Here is a 19,910-nt window from a genome sequence, read left to right on the forward strand (position 1 = left end):
TCAAATTGTATTAACGAACAGCAGTGCGAGACAAATCACAAACACTAATATAATCTCTAAGGGACAAATATTAACATTAAAAATACCTATTTATCTATGGTATAAAGTATCTTTAAACACTGTTAAACTTTTTTTCCCCCCCCTTCAGCCACGTGAAGTCAATCTACAAAAACACCCAAAGATTTCGATTCAACCATCTTTTTAATTCCTGGTCCCATTAGCTGGGATTTGGTAAAAATCTTTAATGGAAGCAGAAAGGTGCCAGCGGCCATTTTGTTTGAGAACATCATCATTATGGCACACCATTATTTAGACAGGAAGTGCAAATCACAGCTGATAGTATTTACAAACAGTAAATATAGATTCTTCCAGATACCCTGTTACCTCATGATTTCAATACAGCACATAATGAGATTTCACAATTCAAATCTGAAATAAAGCTCAAATCTAAACAGATGTAAACAAAGGCAAATCTACATCTTCCTCACACCGTATTTAAATTAAAAAGAAAGTGACAGAGTTAAGACTTGAGTGCTAAATGGTTAAACAAAACCTACGTTCATTTAAAATAAAAATTATAAAACAAAGTTTACATAAAAGTATTTGGCTTTTGGATCATTCAAAATATCATCTTTCCCAGTGTTCAAATGGGCCAAGCTTTGACAACATTTTCAACAGTATTTGATCTATACAACAATTAGATTGCTTTTTTTCAAAGTCTAGCTAATTTGGATGCAAAAAAAATCTGCTTTCCAGTGATAAAATTCCATAAAAGTGACGCTCCTCTTCATACTGGACACACATGGACATCGTGAAGTCATGTCCAATGTCTTTTTACGGCTCCATCAGTCAAGTCTTTACGAATGAAAAAGCCTCATCCAAACTCCAGTCTGTAGTTCATGTTTTAGAGGAAAATTACCTTCTCTTTGCCCTTTTGGAGAATTTCTTTGGGGAAAGGAGGCGGCACTGGTGGCGGAGTATCGCTGCTGCTCCTCTTGTGTGTGCTGAAGGACTGGGACGTCTTCACATTACGGACAGATGCTGGTGGGTTGAAGGTACCTGATGGGAGAATGAAGAAAACCCATTAAATAACAGTGAGCTACATTAGAAGCAACAGCTGACGATATGGGATGATTCTCCCCTCTGATCTCTATACTGCATGCACAGAGTTTGAACTCAATGATTTTCTCAACCTCACGCAGGCTATGGGAGAACAACAGTTTGAAAACCAAATTGTCAGAGTGTTTGAGTGACTTCTCCTTCACTCATGTTTGGTTGCAGATTATCCACAAGGATGTGCAGTTCAGTCACTAACCATTTCAGCACATGCCAACCTGCACAACATACAGGAAAGGCACCAGCAATTTCAATCCTTGTGTCATCTGCAGGCCGGTGTGACACAGCATTTGTTTCTCAAGGTTTTACATTTCCTGCTTGTGTCACCTCTAAAATAATATGCCATATTTAACCAAACTATTTAGAAAACATCTTTATTCTTTTGTAAGGGAAATGCCTTTATGACATACGAGATAGAGAAGCCATTTCCCTTTGTTTATCTGCACCTGACTGGTAGGTTCTCCGAGGACTGGCGTTCCTCTTGGCTCTCAGACTTCCTCCGTCGTTCCCGGTCACTCGGATGGGCACCACCTGATTCATGTCTATAGATGCTGGAGGTATATAAAGAAAGAAGACAAGACAGGGGTCAATGTTTGGCAGTTTAGTTTACACTTGCATCATTTTTGAAGCAGTTGTAAAATTGAACACTAAACAAATCTTTAAAGCTATAGTGCGTAACTTCTGTGCCCCCATGAGGAATTCTGAGTAATTACATCAACACTGTAGGCACATCCACATGAGGTGAGCCTAAGGTGATAGTGCATGGATTTTATATAATCTGTTGTCCAGGGTTTTTCTTAGCAGTGCAATAAACAACTGAAACATTTCGCAGGTGCTTCTTGAGCTCCTGCACCAGTGTCAGGGGGTGACACCAGTCTGTGAAAGCTGCCATACAGAGAAATACAGAGAGAGTTTTGTTGAGCTGATAGGCTTAATCAACTTTGTGTCAACACGTTTGGTGATGGCTTGCATGTACCGGACATTCAGTTATATGAAAAAGTTATGCACTATAGCTTTAAGTCTTCTTTAGACTGTAGTTACAGAATTTATAATACCGGTTTAAAAAAAGAAAATTACTCAAAGAAACAATAAGAGCTCTATCTGAATCCCGACCTGCACTATGTGTTCTCTGGTGGGAGCTCTTGGTCTTGTGGCCCTTCTCCTTGCTCTTGGCCAGAGTAGCCAGTTTGGTTGGGATCTGTTGCTGCACTGGCGTGGGCTTATGCACCTGGTTGGTGGTGAGCTCAGGCTTGGGAGACTTGATGTAGATGCTCTCCCTGCGCGGTGGAACCCTCGGAGGGGTTTCGGCAGGGTCAGAGGAGGGGGGAATGACCTGGATCTTTGGAGGTAAAATCAGATTCCCACCTCCGTTCGCTACGCTCCCTCTGAATGACTGGATGCTGGAGATACCCCGCTAGAGAAAGAGAAAGAGGAAATTAATTAAACTTTGACTTCATCCTGTGAAGATGAACTGCTGACTACAGTGATTCTCTCTGAAAATGTTTTTTTAGACATTATACTCATTTATAATCTTTTTCTCAATATGATATATTTTTTAAATTCTTGTCTTGTTTCAGAAGATTTTAAACTTGTATAATAACATAGACTTTGTATATGTATTTTAAATGTATGTGAGCATATTAGAGTATGAGTATTAACACTATTAGGAGCTGGTGTGGTGAGAAACAGCATTTGGTTTCATTCTGTATGCAAGTATTGAAATGACAATAAAAGGAAAATCTTGAAATCTTGAATAAAATTAAAAAACAAACACTCAATCAATCATATTCCTCACTTGTGAAGCATCTTCATAGTTGGGGTTGAACTTCTTGATTTTCTCCTCCCTCTGCTCTAGCCGCTCCTTTTCCTGGCACAGGCGCTCCTTCTCCCTGTCCACTGACTTGGTGGATTCCCTGAGTCTCTCTAGATCCTGCTGGTAGTTTAACTTCTGCCTCTCCAGCTCGGCTTTCTCCTCGTTGAGTTTCTCCTCCCACTGTCTGCACTCCTCTTCCCTCTGGAGCAGCTGAGTCTCCAGAGTGTGGACATGGACCCTCTGGCGCTCCCTCTCTTTCTCCCAGCGCTGCTGCTCCTCTCGATGCTGCGTCTTCATCTTCTTCAGGTTGGTCAGTTCCTCCTTCTGTTTCTCTATGTTCCGCTGTTTCTCCTGCTCCAGCAGCACGTTGGTATGGTGATGAGCGGGCTGCTTGATCTTGGACTGGAAGGTGTGCTGCAGCTCGATCTGGCTGTCCTGCTGAGCCACGATAACCTGAAGGTGTTGACAGGGAAACATATGAAATCTGACATAGATCAAACACAATATGTTTTATTCTGGCAGAACAATAATGACGTTGTTTTCTTACAAATCCAGTTTTGGGGGAAGTGACTTTGAAAGCATAGCTTTGCAAACTATCAATGACTTCACATTGGAAGAAGTTGAAGTACAGCAAAGCTATCTAAGGGACAAATCTACTTTGGTCAACTAAAGCTACTTGAAATTGGCACACTGGGATGACAAATCCCACATTTACCTTCAGAAACTTAACCAAAAGCAAGAAATGCATTGACAACTGGCGTAGGATAGACACATGGAAATGTGGTTCCTACAGAATGAGAGCATTTAAAATATGTTACCTGTAAACTGTATAGCCTCTGTGCAAGCAGTATCACCCTGTCACACACCTACAGAGAAAAATAAACAATTCACACCAAAGAATTGCAGTGACAATTATTAGTATTTTTATTTGAATAAATGCAGAAGGATAAAAAGGAAAAAAATGATTAGAAGGGTTACCTCTGCCTCTACTTCAGGGAAACGACTGTAGGTTAAATTTCCGTCTGCATTCACTGTTTGGTCATCAGCCTTGAAGCAAAAAGCAAAAGCAATGTAAATATTTGTATCAGCAGCTGGAAGCTCCAGGTTTAGATCCTTGACATGTGTCTCACTCACAGACTCCTCCAGGCTTCCAGACTGAGGCATTTCCTGTAGCTGAGGGTCACTGGTGGTGTGACTGTCGTACACCGGATCGCCCTCACTGCTTACTGGCCTCTCAGCTGCATCTCCATCTGAAAAAATGAAACCATACATCATCCATATAAATAAACACCATATTGAATAGGAGTGGAGTTACCTCATTACTACTGCTCAGAAATATTTTAAGGAGTAATCAATATCATTAAGCTTGGAAAGCTATGAAAAATAGCTAAATAACTTGTATATGAACTTTCTGATGCATAACTAAAGACTGTCAAATTCCCTGACTACCTCGGTTAAAATAATTTTTTTTGCTTGGCATGAAATATCAGCCATGTTTTGCTTTCAGTCCATTTAGCCTTATTTACTGTAAACACACAGGTAATGTCACTACTACCACATTAGCTTTAGAACAGTTTACTTTTTAAGGTGTTCGCGGCGGCGGGGTTACTATCGGCCACTCCAAAGGCCTCCGCCTCCTGATCATTGCTCTCATCCAGAGAAAGACTTGGGACTCTGATCCTGGAGAAGAGCAGGCTCTGCAGGTTTTCAACTGCACACAAAAGAAAGAAACAAACTCCATAACCTCCTCCTTCAGAAGACACCAGTAGTGCAAATGTCATAACTTGGCTGTATGGGGAAAAACAAGTGACAAAAATATCTTTCACTTTCACTTTAGTGTCTATATGAATTAAGACTGGATCTGAATATTGACAGTGGCATCACAATATTTTTTTAATATGAAACCAACGCAGAAAAATAAATTCTGAATACTGGCTCATTATTCCGACCATGATTAAAATACAAAAACAATTAAAAATCATAAAACTGTGGCTAAGTCTTAAAAACAGAGTAGAATTGTATGTGTTCTCAGCTCTCTCCTACCCTCATCGATGGCTCCTTTGAGCAGTGTCTCCCCCTGCTGGAGGTCAGAGGTGTCTCCTCGGAGCAGCAGCCCTTTGTGGGGAGTTTTCTTCTCCGTCACACTCTCATACAGAGCGGCAAAGATCTGCTGCTTCTCTGTCAGGCTCTGCTTTATGACGTCGTCTCTCATCTTTAGAATATCTACAGGGAAACGGCGTAAAATAAACATGTGTGTCTAGTTAATTTCAGTAGAAATTAAGAGGGAAACATGTAAGTATATATACTGTATATATATATATATATATATATCCCCCCCATAACCACACTTTAACAATTTGTACAAGAGAGAGACAGTACCACAACAAAATATACTTTGATAAAGAATGTACCTTGAAATTGTTGCAGCCTAGCAGTCAGTTCCCGGTACACCTCCTCTTCCGGATAACTGAATAACACACACAATTTTCTCAGTATCAACTTGTATCTAACATTAGTAGACAAAAAAAAAATCAGTTATACACATTTGAATAATTTCAAGTCAAAATGTGAGTTTGGTACAAAAGTTATTTCATAATCTAAGAGTTTTTTACATTTCAAAAGGGATCTGCTTTGGCCACATTTCAGTCTTTCAACCCTCATCAGGCATCAACGCTATTAACAAAAGGCTTTTGCAACAATTGACCCAAACATAGTTGTAATGAAAACATAAAGATGTAGCTTTTATTTCCCAGGCAAACTGATTCTAATGTCTTCCTAGAAGCCTTACCGCTCCACAGCTTCCCGTATGAGCGTCATCCATGCCATGCGTTCCTCTCTAGAGCTGGTGTGGATCTCGTACATCTCGGGCAGGCTGCTGGTGCATGCACAGATAAGGAACATGGCTTTATCCTCGTGAGCCACTTCCCTCACTATCAGCCTTTGAAGGGAGATCACTGGCGGTTTGTTATCCTGAATGAGCCATGAAAATACACCAAGAGTTATTGTAAAATAGTTATCACGATCCGCCCTTGGATAATTACATAATATAATGTATTTCATTATCCTTATCAACAAAATACTTAGGATTACTAGTTTGTCTAGAGCTATTTTTTATGCTATTAGTATACTCCATATTCCTTTAATATTGTTTTTTGCTATCACTTAATATTTTCCTATACTATTCTTTCTTGTTCTTATGATATTATGATATTATGGATGAGTGAGATTGAATAATTATTATGTTATACATCTCAGACCTTTTTGAAAATGTAAACTGAGTGTTGGACAGTTTATTTTGCTTCATGATTTTTATTGTTTGTAAATATTTACTTGTTTTTGTTCATTTTCTTTTTTCTTCTCTTTACTTATTCCGAATAAATACATTTCCAATTCCAACTAGTAAGTTGTTATAATATAATGATAAAAAAAATGTTTTAAAGTAACAATGCAGCATTGTTGAGGTAGAAAAACTAAACCCAAATGTAGGTATAAAATGTACATGTATGAATGTTACTGCAGGATGAATGATACACACTTCATAGAAAACTCAACTTATCATAGGGCCAAACTCACCATTGCAGCAAAAACCAGCTTCTGATCTTTCTCCTGTAAGAGCAGGATCACGTCTGACAGCAGCACGGCCTGGATGTCTGTGGGGAGACATGACAGCAAACAAAACAAGGGCTTCATGTTTTGACTCAAGGTGCCACAAAAGATGGACGTGCACGTGCATAGAATTGCTGCTGTACTGGTTCTCTGGATGTCTCGGATTTTCACAAAAGCTATTTGCCCTGAAATTGAACCTCCTTTTAAAATACTCAAAGGAAATTAGTAAAAATGTTGTCGCTTTAGCACCGCGGTGATCCAATGAGCCTTGAGTCACTCAAAGTTTCATTAAAATCAGACCTGATTGAGTTGGGCCAATGTGAAAGAGTGAATGGATTTGTATAACATTTCTGTAACATGTACAATTTCTTGACAAATGTAAGAAATTTGTAGAAAACCATAAAAATTGATGTATCCATATTGGATACATTCGGTTATTCATTTATTAACTGTCGTGTTCCGCTAGCTTATATTGTGATCAACTTTCAATTTTTTTTTAAATAAATGTTATGCACAAGAAAGTACAAATTTAATGAATAAAGTAGGAATTTGCTGTGAATGAGCTATTGTTGGGGAGTTTCAAGTCAAATTATCCTATGAAAAAAATATCTTAATTAAATAGAAATATCCTCTTTTCATTGACTATAAATCCCTTGTAAAATGGCATTGATCATCACACCATCTCACTAAATGTACAACTCCAAGACAAAACACCAATAAAGCCATTGTCACACACCTTTCTGTCTGCCTGAGGCCTTCCATGTGACGGTGCCTTCATGCAGCAGCGTCCTGTGTCCCTGCGTGAGCTCTTCTCTGGGGAACAGCTGGCCGTCCTTCTGTCGGCCCTGGGACTTTGGCTCCAGACGCAGACCGATCTCCCTCAGCCGCGTCACTTTCTCATACTCACTCACCTGCTCGTTCACCTGGGAGATGGTGTCTTTGATCAGCACCAAACCCTGCACCAGAGACTTGTGCTCGTCTGTGTCAGCTGAAAGGAGCATGAAATATATTGAGAGAGATTTGTTTTTTAAGTTCACATAAATTTATGACCATTTATTTGATTCTATTTTGTTCAGTTTGCTGCAGGTAAAGTGATGAGTTTTTACCTTCTGTGTTCTGTATGATTCGCTCCACCAGGATGGGATACTTTGTGATGCGTTGAGTTACCAACAGGAAACACTCAGGGATTCCCAACCGTCGCACTAGAGGCAGCTGACCTATTTTCTGTTATAAAAAGAAAAGTATTGTTTTTCAAAACTGGCATTATTCCTGTCATTCTCCTATCAAAATGTGCTGCATTAGGTAAAGCATCACAGTGTATTGTAGTTTGTTTTGTTAGTCTGTCTTTGTAGAATGTTTACATTGTTGTTGCTAAAATGCCTATCTCTTAGATACCGGTTTTAATTCTCCAACTAATTGACTAAACCACATCATGTGCATAAATTGACCAATCAGTGTGGATTGCTTACCCTGATAAGAATCTGTAGTTTCTTGTTGCTCTGCAGTTGATCTTTGTAGAAGCTAGAAGCGTCACTGCTATGACTACAGAAAGCACTGTAATACTCCATCATTCTTTCTCCCACTGAACCTGAAAACTAACACAAAAGGAAAAAACATGACATTGAAAATTAAAAATAATAGTAATATTAAAAGAATTCCTATGAATATATCAACATTGGACGTATTTTGGGAAAGGGAAAAACTGAAGAAAGAAAACAATGGCTCACAGAGCAGATTTGAACCCAGGATGTTGTGGATTAATGGCCCACGAAAAAATGCAACACACCCTGACGCGCCGCAAGTATACAGTATATCACAAAAGTGAGTACACCCCTCACATTTCTTCAAATATTTCATTATATCTTTTCATGGGACAACACTGAATAAATGACACTTTGATACAATGTAAAGTAGTCAGTGTACAGCTTGTATAACAGTGTAAATTTACTGTCCCCTCAAAATAACTCGACACACAGCCATTAATGTCTAAACTGCTGGCAACAAAAGTGAGTACACCCCTTAGAAAAAATTTACAAATCGGGCCCAAAGTGTAAATATTTTGTGTGGCCACCATTATTTTCCAGCACTGCCTTAACCCTCTTGGGCATGTAGTTCACTAGAGCTTCACAGGTTGCAACTGGAACCCTCTTCCACCCATTTATGACAGCATCACAGAGCTGGTGGATATTAAAGACCTTGCGCTCCTCCACCTTCTGTTTGAGGATGCCCCAAAGATGCTCAATAGGGTTTAGGTCTGGAGACATGCTTGGCCAGGCCATAACCTTTACCCTCAGCTTTTTTAGCAAGCCACTGGTCATCTTGGAGGTGTGTTTGGGGTCGTTATCATGTTGCAATACCACCCTGCGGCCCAGTTTACGAAGGTTGAGTGCACGTGGTCAGCGTCGTACACAGAGGTTGGCTTTGGAAAATAGACGTATGAGTGCTGCCAGCATTGCTGAAGGGCTTGAAGGGGTGGGGGGTCAACCTGTCAGTGCTCAGACCATACGCCGCACTCTGCATCATACTGGTCTGCATGGCTGTCATCCCAGAAGGAAGCCTATTCTAAAGATGATGCACAAGAAACCCCACAAAAAGTTTTGCTGAAGACAAACAGACTACGGCTTACTTACTTAACAGACATGGATTACTGCAACCATGTCCTGTGGTCTGATGAGACCAAAATACATTTATTTGGTTCAGATGGTGTTAAGAGTGTGGAGCGGCAACCAGGTGAGGAGTACAAAGACAAGTGTGTCTTGCCTAGAGTCAAGCATGGTGTTTGGAGTGTCATGGTCTGGGGCTGCATGAGTGCTGCCAGCACTGGGGATCTACAGTTCATTGAATTCTAACATGTACTGTGACATACTGAAGCAGAGCATGATCCCCTCCCTTCATAAACTGGGCCGCAGGGCAGTACTGCAACATGATAACGACCCCAAACACACCTCCGAACGACCACTGGCTTGCTAAAGAAGCTGAGGGTAAAGGTTATGGACTGGCCAAGCATGTCTCCAGTCTTAAACCCTATTGAGCATCTTTGGGGCATCCTCAAACGGGAGATGGAGGAGCGCAAGGACTCTAATATCCACCAGCTCCTTGATGTCGTCATGAATGGGTAGAAGAGGGTTCCAGTTGCAACCTGTGAAGCTCTAGTGAACTACATGCCCAAGAGGGTTAAGGCAGTGATAGAAAATAATGATGGCAAAACAAAATATTGACACTTTGGGCCCAATTTGGACATTTTTTCTTAGGGGTGTACTCACTTTTGTTGCCAACAGTTTAGACATTAATGGCTGTGTGTCGAGTTATTTTGAGGGGACAGTAAATTTACACTGTTATACAAGCTGTACACTGACTACTTGACATTGTATCAAAGTGTCATTTATTCAGTGTTGTCGCATGGAAAGATATAATGAAATATTTGAAGAAATGTGAGGGGTGTACTCACTTATGTGAGATACTGTATATCATAGACACTAGTCACCCACACACACACTATGGTAGCCAAGTAAACTACACCTGAAATAAAGCTGGCGGAAGTTTCAGCATGTTGGCACTTGGCCAACTTTATATTACCGTGCATTTCAAAGTAATTACATGACATCTCATGTAATGAGATCAAAATGTTTATTATGTAACGTTTACTCAACATGTTGAGTTTGATCCACAAACAGTTTAACTGTGTTGTTTATTGGGACTCCAAATTGCCCAATTCTCAACCTAGCAGAAAATGTCAAGTTGCTGTGGTTTTAAAGATATATCTTTTTGGCATTTTTATGCTTTATTGATAGTGTAGAGAGAGTTGAAATGGGGCAGAGAGGGGAGTGACATGCAGAGAACGACCGCGGGCTGGAATCGAACCCGGGTCCGCTGCTGGCCGAGGCCCATGGGGGGGACGCCCTACCAACTGAGCTACGGGCACCCCCCCCCCCCTGTGGTTTTACTTTAATGGCCACCTGACTGATGTCAAATATTTGAAACTGAATCCTCTTTTGACTTGCAGGACTACACATGATATACTTCAGAGACGAGGTGAATATCTGTGCTTCCATCTGTCAGGAAAAGAATTGCTCACAGAAGTAAAAATGCTTTTTGGGGAATGTGATGCCAGTGACACAGCATCATTCCTGGGTTAATTGAGTAACGACACACACTGCCATGCACACCGTTACAGTGCGTTACAGAAATACCAGTCATTCCTATGGACACCTGTACATGTACACTCAATCAGTGCATGCTGACAGGCTTTAAAATGACTCTAGCATACCTGAGAGATGAGAATATCCCCCAGTTGTGTGATCAGGTAGTTGTGTGGGCTTTCCTCCTCCTGACCCTGGTTCTGACGCACTTTGAGGAGGTTGAGGAAGTGCTGGTGAAGAGTGAGCAGGCCTTCCACTCCCAGGAATAGGCGCTCCAGCTTTGCCTCCTCTATGAGCAAAGACTGCCTCAACTCGTGCATGTACACATGGACAAGGATCTTTAAGGTGCGTACATGGTGCATCTCCGTCTGGATCAACTCTAGGAAATTGATAAACAGGAATATTTCATTAAATACGTCTGGAAGAGGTTGAAACAAAGAAAATATTTGAGTGGCAAGTTCAACAAACACTAGCTGGTTGGCCCTTGAGCAAGGCATTTAGCTCTCAATGGGACAAGTGAAGTCACTGTATTAGTAAGACAAACATATAAAATATAATAATGAAAACATTTATTCTCAGGTGAGCTTATGTCAGAAATTGCTGGTGACATATTATCATAGCAGAAGTGTTAACCTACTAAAGGACTTCCGAGTTAAAGAAAGACTCAGTCATCTTCTTAATTATAGACACTGCTTCAACAATGCATTATGCATTCTACCACAACGGATGATTGACATGAGAAAGTCTTGTGTCTGTAACAGTGTTAATTTTGGCAGCAAATTCTGATTTAGTCTTAGTCTTTTGAATATCACACCATTTAGTCTTAGTCCTATTCTAGTCATCTGAAATCTTTTAGTCTTAGTCTAGTCTAGTCTACTAAATATAAGCAGATTTTAGTTTGACTAAATCTACAGCGGACTTCGTCGACTAAGTGTTTTTCTTCATTGAATGGTATTAAGGTTTGAATATGCAATACAGACACAGATTTAATGGTTGTAATACAAAACATGTATTCTATTTCATTAGTAATAATCTCACATAAAATCAGTGTACCTGACTGGATAGGGGGGAGGGGGGGCTTTAAGAGCCTGTGCCCGGGGGTCCATTATCTCATGATCTGTCTATGAACCAACTGGATTCCACAATCTTTTTTCTTTTTGCTGGGAGCATGCACAAGCATTATTTATAAAAAAAAATAAAATAAAGAAAATATTTTAAAAAAGTGGGGGGCCCCACACTAGGTCTTGAAACGGGCCCCGAGATTGTTAAGGCCGCCCCTGGGCAGCAGCAGCAGCACGCAGTTGAGGTGCTGATAAATTTGAGCAACTGCGCCTTCCTTTAAGCAACACTGCTGCCGCTGTGTGTGTTCGGACTTCTTTTGCATCAAAGCCTTTTAGATAATACAATTAGAGGTTTTAATTGAACGCTGTCCATGCGTCGGAGTTGATTGTAACTTAAAAACAGAAACTAACGGACGGAGGCGGCAGTTTCACATGGCTCTGTGTATTAAAACTCCAGACAGAGCCTACTACAAACAGATCGCGGAACTTAGCCGTTCCCCTAGACATCGTTAACGGGCAGGATATCCCCGACTATCATTTTTGTCCATCATACCGCAGAGTTTTTCAGCACAGCGGCTCACTCCACCCGCTCACACCTGCGCGGTCTCCCGTCGATTTTCACCGACACAGGGTTGAATTCGCTGCTTTGCACTGATTGGATTTCTTCCCAACTTGTCCCACAAAAAGAGTAGTTCTGATTGGATCTCTTCTCCATTCGTCCCGCCCTAACAGTTTCGTCTAGTTCCTATTCGTAGACTATAGTGTCAGTTAAATTAGTCTCAGTCTTCGTCATCACATCTGCCTTTTTATTTAGTTTTTATTTAGTTTACGTCCGTGAAAAAGGTTCGTAGACGAATATTTTTCGTCATAGTCTTAGTCTACGAAATTAACACTGGTCTGTAAATACACACTTTATAAAAATCAGATGATAACTGTAATCACAATTAGATTTTTGGTATATGGGGTGTTTTTTGTTTTTTTACAGATGATCCAAATGACAGACTTTGCTGGTTAGGCCTACCATACATGACGTCCTGTCTCTTGACAGCCTCTTTGCTCAGGGCCTTCTGGTAGTTCTGGTCCACAGACCCGCTCCATGACTCTGCCTCCAGGTGCTGGGCATCAGACTCCAGATCGCCTCGCAGCAAAGCATAATGGGAATCTGGATGAAATAAAGAAAGTCACACTACGACTTGTATCACCCACATAAAGGCTTTTACACACCTTAATAACTTGCACTGACTTTATTAATAGTATACATTTTACCGGGTTAAGGTCTAAGGACCAAACTGTAATTAATAAAAGTGGATACAAAGTAGTCTACAATGTGTGAGATTCCTTGGGTTCTTTGTACAATGTGACATGTATTTCATAGAAGAGGATTAAACTTTACAAAAATAATAAGCCTAATCCAATATTAAATTGGGTGAAGCTACGTCACACTGTTGTGACAGAAAGGCACGGGGAGCTTTCAGCAGCCTCTCATCCCGCTGTCAGTGATCAGCTGACCTTCTAGGTTGATGGGCTCAGCCAGAGATGGAGCCAGCGACACAGAGTCCTCAGAGGAGAGCTTGAAACGCAGGCCATCCAACTCATCCATCTCACCAGCGCCGGATCTAGTTAGTATGTGATGAGAAACAGATCCACAGGTAAAACAATGGTGTCAGCGCACACACACGCTTTTGTACGGCTATACTTGTGAGGACACTCATTGATATGATGCATACCCTAGCCCCTTACCCTAACAATAACCATCAAAATAAATAGCTTAACCCCAACCCTACACTAACCCGAACCAAAAATTAACTCTCAAACAGACCTAATGGTCTGTCTCTAAGTGAGAACCGGCCAAAATGTTCTCACTCCTAAGGACACACACACACACACACACACACACACACACACACACACACACACACACACACACACACACACACACACACACACACACACACACACACACACACACACACACACACACACACACACACACACACACACACACACACACACACACGATTGTAAGGCATCAATGCTGTTGCTTCATTCATTGTTGGAGTTTCTATCATCTATCCGATGTCAAGTATAACAACCTGGCTGGATGAAAGAAGGGGAAATGCCAGTAAAACAACAAAAGACGTCACATGAATCAGGTTTTGTTCAGCACACTATCAGGCCTAAATAAAGCCGGTTTGTATATCAGCTGCTGACTGGAAACAGTCTGTGTCACATATGAGGAAAAACTAAGTCAGGACTTAAAATACCCAAACCTGGTACTTGTGTCGTTGTAGGAGGAGGAACCAGGCTGAGCAGTCTGTTTTTTAGGGGTGACAGTCATGCCGGGCCATGGGGGGTCGGGGGAGAAACTCTCTCCCCAAAGCTGTGATAGAGAGATAGAGAGAGAGAGAGAGAGAGAGAGTGACTGTGAGTAACAGAAAATAATATGTCAGAACATTTGTTTAGATCATTTGTATTTGCAATCGCCTAAATTAAATACCAGACACCATGAGCAATGGATTGTGTTTTCAATCACACTACTTTGAAAAAGGGCTTGGAAATTTGGTTGAAATCAAAACCTCAATATTAATAATTTTTTGGATATTGATATTTACATCAAAAATGGCACATGTACTGTATGAACTAATCACACATTGAAATGTTCAAACAAGTTCTGCATAAAATGAGATGTGTTCAAAGTTTAGGAATTACAACAGACAAGGCTATTTGTGAAATATAACCAACAATGACTAGTTTTTTCATATATAATTATAATAATTGTCTTTGAATTATTAATTTTGAGTTGTTCACATGAGCACTGGACAATAATACCACTGATGGTCAACACACGGATTATTGCCAAATCAAAAGCAGTGGGGATTTAGAAAAGGATTAAGAGTTTATTATTGAACAGGAAATGTAAAACGCACCTTTATTTCAACGGACTTTGACTGACTCACGAGCCCTCAGACAGGTTTACCTATAAAAAGAAAAAAAATGGACGGTAAGGGGAGAGTGCATTTCACAGTACTGAATCTAGAAACAGTCTGTTACTAAACATATCTGGCCTTGTGGAGATGGGAACTGGTTTGACCAACTGTGACATCACAGCTCATGTCAGACCAGCTCTCAGGCAAAGACACAACAAAAAAGGAACGGGGAAGAAAAAACACAAATGACACAGGTAACATAACAGTGACACAGGTACAGTAGCTGTTTGCACAAACATGCTGAAACATTTGATATTGTACTTAATAGAGACATTACATGAGATGTACAGTATGTCACCAAGGTACTAATACTTATTTTCTTCTCGACTCTGTGATACACATGGGCGTGTGAAAATGTGAGGACTCCATAATAATCCTGTGACTGATCCAGCTTTGAAATGAAAGCGTTCCTAACTTCTGGGCTTAAAAGACACTCAAAGCCAGTCGTCTCTACTGTTAGTCTGAGACCGAGACTGACTCACCTTGTTTAAATATACACTTGTGATTTATGTCTTCCACAGTTTCCTTATGACACTGGAGAAAAGTCCAGTTAAACCAGTGGATTAAAAAACAAAAGAGGAAATGATAAAACATTTTTTTTAAATAAGTAAAAAAGAAGCTCTTTGGTGCTGTCTTTTGGGGTTGGCACTCCAATGACCACTTTGGCTGTGAGCGTCTGTGGCATTTAGCACATGCTAATGAGGGTCAATGAGACTGTTGGTTTGTGTACAATAAATGCCTCCCCCTGACTCAGATGCAGCAGTGGAAAAGCTCTTGATGGGCTAAAATAAATCATACCAAACAAACAAATAAATGTTAGGAAATAGACGGGAGGCACAAACATGAAAAACAACCACAACTTATTCTTCCAGCTACAAAGTGCTTTCTATTTGTATCCAAGCTTTTTAGAGAGCTGCAGCAGGTGTTCAAAGTCAGACACACCTCAAACATACACATCCCTGTTTGACTACAGCAGTTGTGTCACAAGCTCACACAGAAGCTTTCCTGCTAGCCTTTGGCTTGACACACACTGCAGAACAAGAGTAGCAAACCTTAATACATCAGTGTTAGCAGCACAATGCTTAAAAATACTTCAGTCACGAAGGGCTTTAACTCAGGTCAAAACGATAGTCTCACTATAACGATACAAGAGTCAAGCTCCAGCACACCATCCATGGCCTAGGCTCACATCTTAATTATTTTAAGACCTAACTATTCTTGTTGAACCCCAAATTTATGGAGGCCCAATATCTTAACACATCTTAGAACATTCAGTCACTATGGTGACCATCTTAGTTTACCTGGAGGAAGTACTTGTAATATTGTGCCATTTTACAGACTAAAGAATGATACGATCAGTTAACTTATTTGTAAAAAAATTAATTAAAAAATTATAATAATTGTCGGTTGAAGTACTATTCTAGTTCAGCCATCTAATTTCAATACTGTTTAGATCTCTCCGCTTTAACCTGCTGCTAAAACATTTCTTGTTATGTCCTGCTATCAAAATTAAGAATTGGAGTAGAATCAAAAAATGTCCCAGTTTGTATTAGAATACAATATTTCTCATTACTCTTTTTTGTTGCAGTATAGAAATGCTTTGGAGTTAACAGAACATTTGCAAGTATTCTTCTATGTACAGTTCACAGTTAAGAGTAGGCTACAGGGAATGCGCCATAGGATTCATAAACGTCATCAGCATACAAACAGAAAAACCTGCAGCACCGCTTGCATTATCACTTTTTCCCATGCATTTTTATCATTTTACTTTCCTTTAGGACTTGTTTCTAAGCCCCTTGGTATGTCATAAGCAAATAGCCAGTAGCCATTGTGTTTGTATGATTCAGCCCCTTGTTGTGAGTGACAGCCACACCTCAAAACGCTTCACCCCACACTGTGCAGAAAGGTAAAAGGAAAGCATGAAATACAGGTCATTCCCTGCATCAGACAAAACGAGACCAGCAGGTCTGCCAAGTATTCTGCAGAGGACAGAAAGAGAGACACTGCCTAAATGCTGTGTTTGTGGAAAGAATGGTGTCTCCTCGAAAAGACATGGCCCCTAATCACTTCAACAGCCACCACCACACTATACAAATTAGGGCTGCAACTAACGATTATTTTGATAATCGATTAATCTGTCGATTATTTTCTCGATTAATCGATTATTAATCGGTTAGTCTTTTGGTCCGTAAAATGTCAGAAAATGGTGAAAAATGTTGATCAATTTTCCAAAGCCCATGTTGACATCCTCAAATGTATTGTTATGTCCAAAACACACAGATATTTCAGTTTACTGTCATAATAGGATTAAAGAAACCAGAAAATATTCACATTTGAGAAGCTGAAATCAGAGAATTTGGAAATTTTTTATATAAAAATTACTCGAAACGATTAATCGATTATCAAAATAGTTGGCGATTATTTTAATAATCGATTCGTCGATTAATCGTTGCAGCTCTAATACAAATAAAGGGAGAGTTGAAGAGTTGTCTGTCATGACCAAAACAAGTGAAACCAGGCCATTGACGGTGAAACTATAGTCATTAGCCTGAGGAGGATACAAGAGCCGACTCATACACAGAAACCAGTGATCCGTGTTGCTGCTCTGGTTCCTAATAATACCCAGGAGGCTGTGTTTGTTTCACATCATCACAGAAGGTGTAAGTTGTCATAAAACAAGACCCCGGATGACTGTGAAATCCAAACAGTTCTTTTCATTTCAGACATTTTTCCTGGTCTCACACACACACACACACACACACACACACACACACACACACACACACACACACACACACACACACACACACACACACACACACACACACACACACACACACACACACACACACACACACACACACACACACACACACACACACACACACACACACACACACACACACACACACACACACACACACACACACACTAACCTTGGGATTCTGGCTGTGTTGGTGCAGCATGTTCTGTAAACGCATGCCAATGTGTTTCTGTCAGTGCAAACAGGTGAATCCTGCCTTTACCAAGTCCTCTGTTGGAGGGCAGAGTGACAAATGTGCCTATATGCAATGCAGTGAGGCCTAACTGACATCACTTCCAAACTATTAACATTTGAGACTGGCTTTTGTAATGACTAACAAGCTCTCATTTAGCACTCACTCACACAGTTCAGGGCTAAATCTGAGCTGCTTGACAATAATTGATGCATGTTTTCAAACCAACACCATACAATTGTAGATATTTCCTATGGTTTCAGGCAGCCACTCTTTCAATTCATTTACATACAGTTTGACAATTATTTATACACTATACACCAGGGCCATTCAACCTCCTTAACAAGTGGGCTGAAAAGGAAAACTGCTGGGGGTTCATGGGCCACACATACAGTAAAACATATTATGTCAATTAATCGCTACAAATAAATCGTACTTAAGGTAGTGTTAACTCAATAGATATAGTACTGCTAAATAGAATAAACTAACATATTTTGGACACATTTTTAATAACAATTTTGGTTCTAACAAATTTTTGACACATTCTTATGATTTAACAATGTTGTTGGAATCATCACAAAACAGAACTACTGTACATATGAGACAGTTTGAGCCTGTTTCAGTCAGTGAGAGAAATTGCACTACCTTGATTTTGCTATTTCAGCATAGTTTGGCTCATAAGTTTTATTTATCATATTATACAGTGTATTACACACGCGAACCAGATTTGCAGACAACAATTTTCCTTAAAAAAAAAAAAGATTTTTGGTCTGCAGGCAACCTCTTGCGGGCCAGAAAAAAAATAAGAAGGGCCGTATTCATCCCCTCTGATGATTATAAATGACCTGTAACAGCAAAGTGACCATCAGCAAAAATAATAATAGTTTTTATAGGGTTATTGAATCCTGCGATATGTCTTTAACTCACTTCAAAAAACAAAAGCACTATAAGGCCTCCATGCTCTGGTGTCATAAAAACACTACCACTTTTGTCTGAGGGGGCGCTAGAATCAACAAAAGCTAAAAGTTCCTTGTAATCACTTAAAGGACATTTAAACTTGATGCTTGGATTACAGGACTCAATTAAGAGTTTGTTGTCATAGTTGTAGGCATATAGAAAATAATGTAAACCAATGGCTGCATAAAGGGGTTGTGTGTGTTAACCTAGTTTTATCCAGCGGTTGGGGGAATGCGAGGAATGCCAATGTGCTACAGGTAGGCGAGAGTAACTGACCTGAAAACGAGTCGGATAAAAATCAAGAGAGGCAGTTGGAGTTTCAGGGGACAAAAATAGAAACTAAAAATGTGTGTTGATTTAAAGAGTGGCTGCAGGTGTAACTCCCTGCATGACATACGAAGACGTGTGCTACTTTAGCGTATAAACTACTGACCAAAGTGTCAACTTAAATAGCATAACGTCAAATTAACAACGCCGTTCAAATGAAAAGGCAAAAGAAAGACATTCGTGTCAGTTTTATAGGTAAAAGGTAAGAGCTCACCACACCACTTTGGAAACAACTGCTGTTTTCATGATGGCGACGTAAGTTTTATTAAGGTATTAGCTGAAGTTAAAACAATATAATACAACATAGCCTATACTGTAGGCCTACTTGACTAACAACTGTAAATGTTGTAGGCCTACTAACAACAACAATTGAACAAGCTGTATCAACAAGTTTAATCTTACCCGGTGTTGAAATTAAGCGTTAGCAGTGTGGACAGTAAGCCACAGCGGTAACGTTCTGTTTATGTCCAGGTAAAGGTGAGCGAGGAATATGACATCACATAATAACTTCGACTTATGAGAAGCAGAGACAGTGAGGAGAATGTCAGGAGGAACAAGTGCACGATTAAAAAAAATGGAGCTGGGAGGGAGGGAGTGTTTTTTAAAATTAAATCCCTCCTTCCCTCTCTAAGCATTGTGGGAATGTTTTGGTTCGGCGCAACACTGCACCGTTGACCTATAATAGGCTCAGACTCGCCGCATATTAATCATAGATAGGCTAGTATATAAAATTGGTTATTAATTGGTTGTTTAAAACCCTGCATAGTTATGGTTATGCTGCAATTGCTTGTCATTGATTTAATCACCCAGTCAAATTCTTTAAAATGAGAAATGTTGACACCACGTCCACACCTGGAGGGAGGAAAAACCAGTTAGTGTGAAAACCGAGATGTAAAAAATAAACAGCT

General features: G+C 40.1%; 1 protein-coding gene across 1 annotated transcript; it reads right to left on the reverse strand.

Moving 5' to 3' along the window:
• Positions 1-214: 214 nt before the first annotated feature.
• On the reverse strand, positions 215-19,540 carry arhgef18a (rho/rac guanine nucleotide exchange factor (GEF) 18a). Its single transcript, XM_080034260.1, has 21 exons — positions 19,405-19,540; positions 14,663-14,712; positions 14,006-14,115; positions 13,245-13,351; positions 12,757-12,897; positions 10,803-11,053; positions 8,005-8,130; positions 7,642-7,759; positions 7,272-7,523; positions 6,503-6,579; positions 5,718-5,899; positions 5,341-5,396; positions 4,973-5,152; positions 4,509-4,640; positions 4,064-4,179; positions 3,908-3,976; positions 3,748-3,795; positions 2,912-3,382; positions 2,230-2,530; positions 1,563-1,667; positions 215-1,059 (listed from the first exon to the last, which is right to left on the reverse strand). The coding sequence occupies exons 3-21, from the start codon at positions 14,071-14,073 to the stop codon at positions 905-907; spliced, it is 2,955 nt and encodes a 984-aa protein (XP_079890386.1). The 5' UTR covers positions 14,074-14,115; positions 14,663-14,712; positions 19,405-19,540; the 3' UTR covers positions 215-904.
• Positions 19,541-19,910: the final 370 nt, after the last annotated feature.

This window comes from Ammodytes marinus (genome assembly GCF_949987685.1).
Source record: "Ammodytes marinus genome assembly, chromosome: 9".
In the NCBI taxonomy this organism is placed as follows: domain Eukaryota; kingdom Metazoa; phylum Chordata; class Actinopteri; order Uranoscopiformes; family Ammodytidae; genus Ammodytes; species Ammodytes marinus.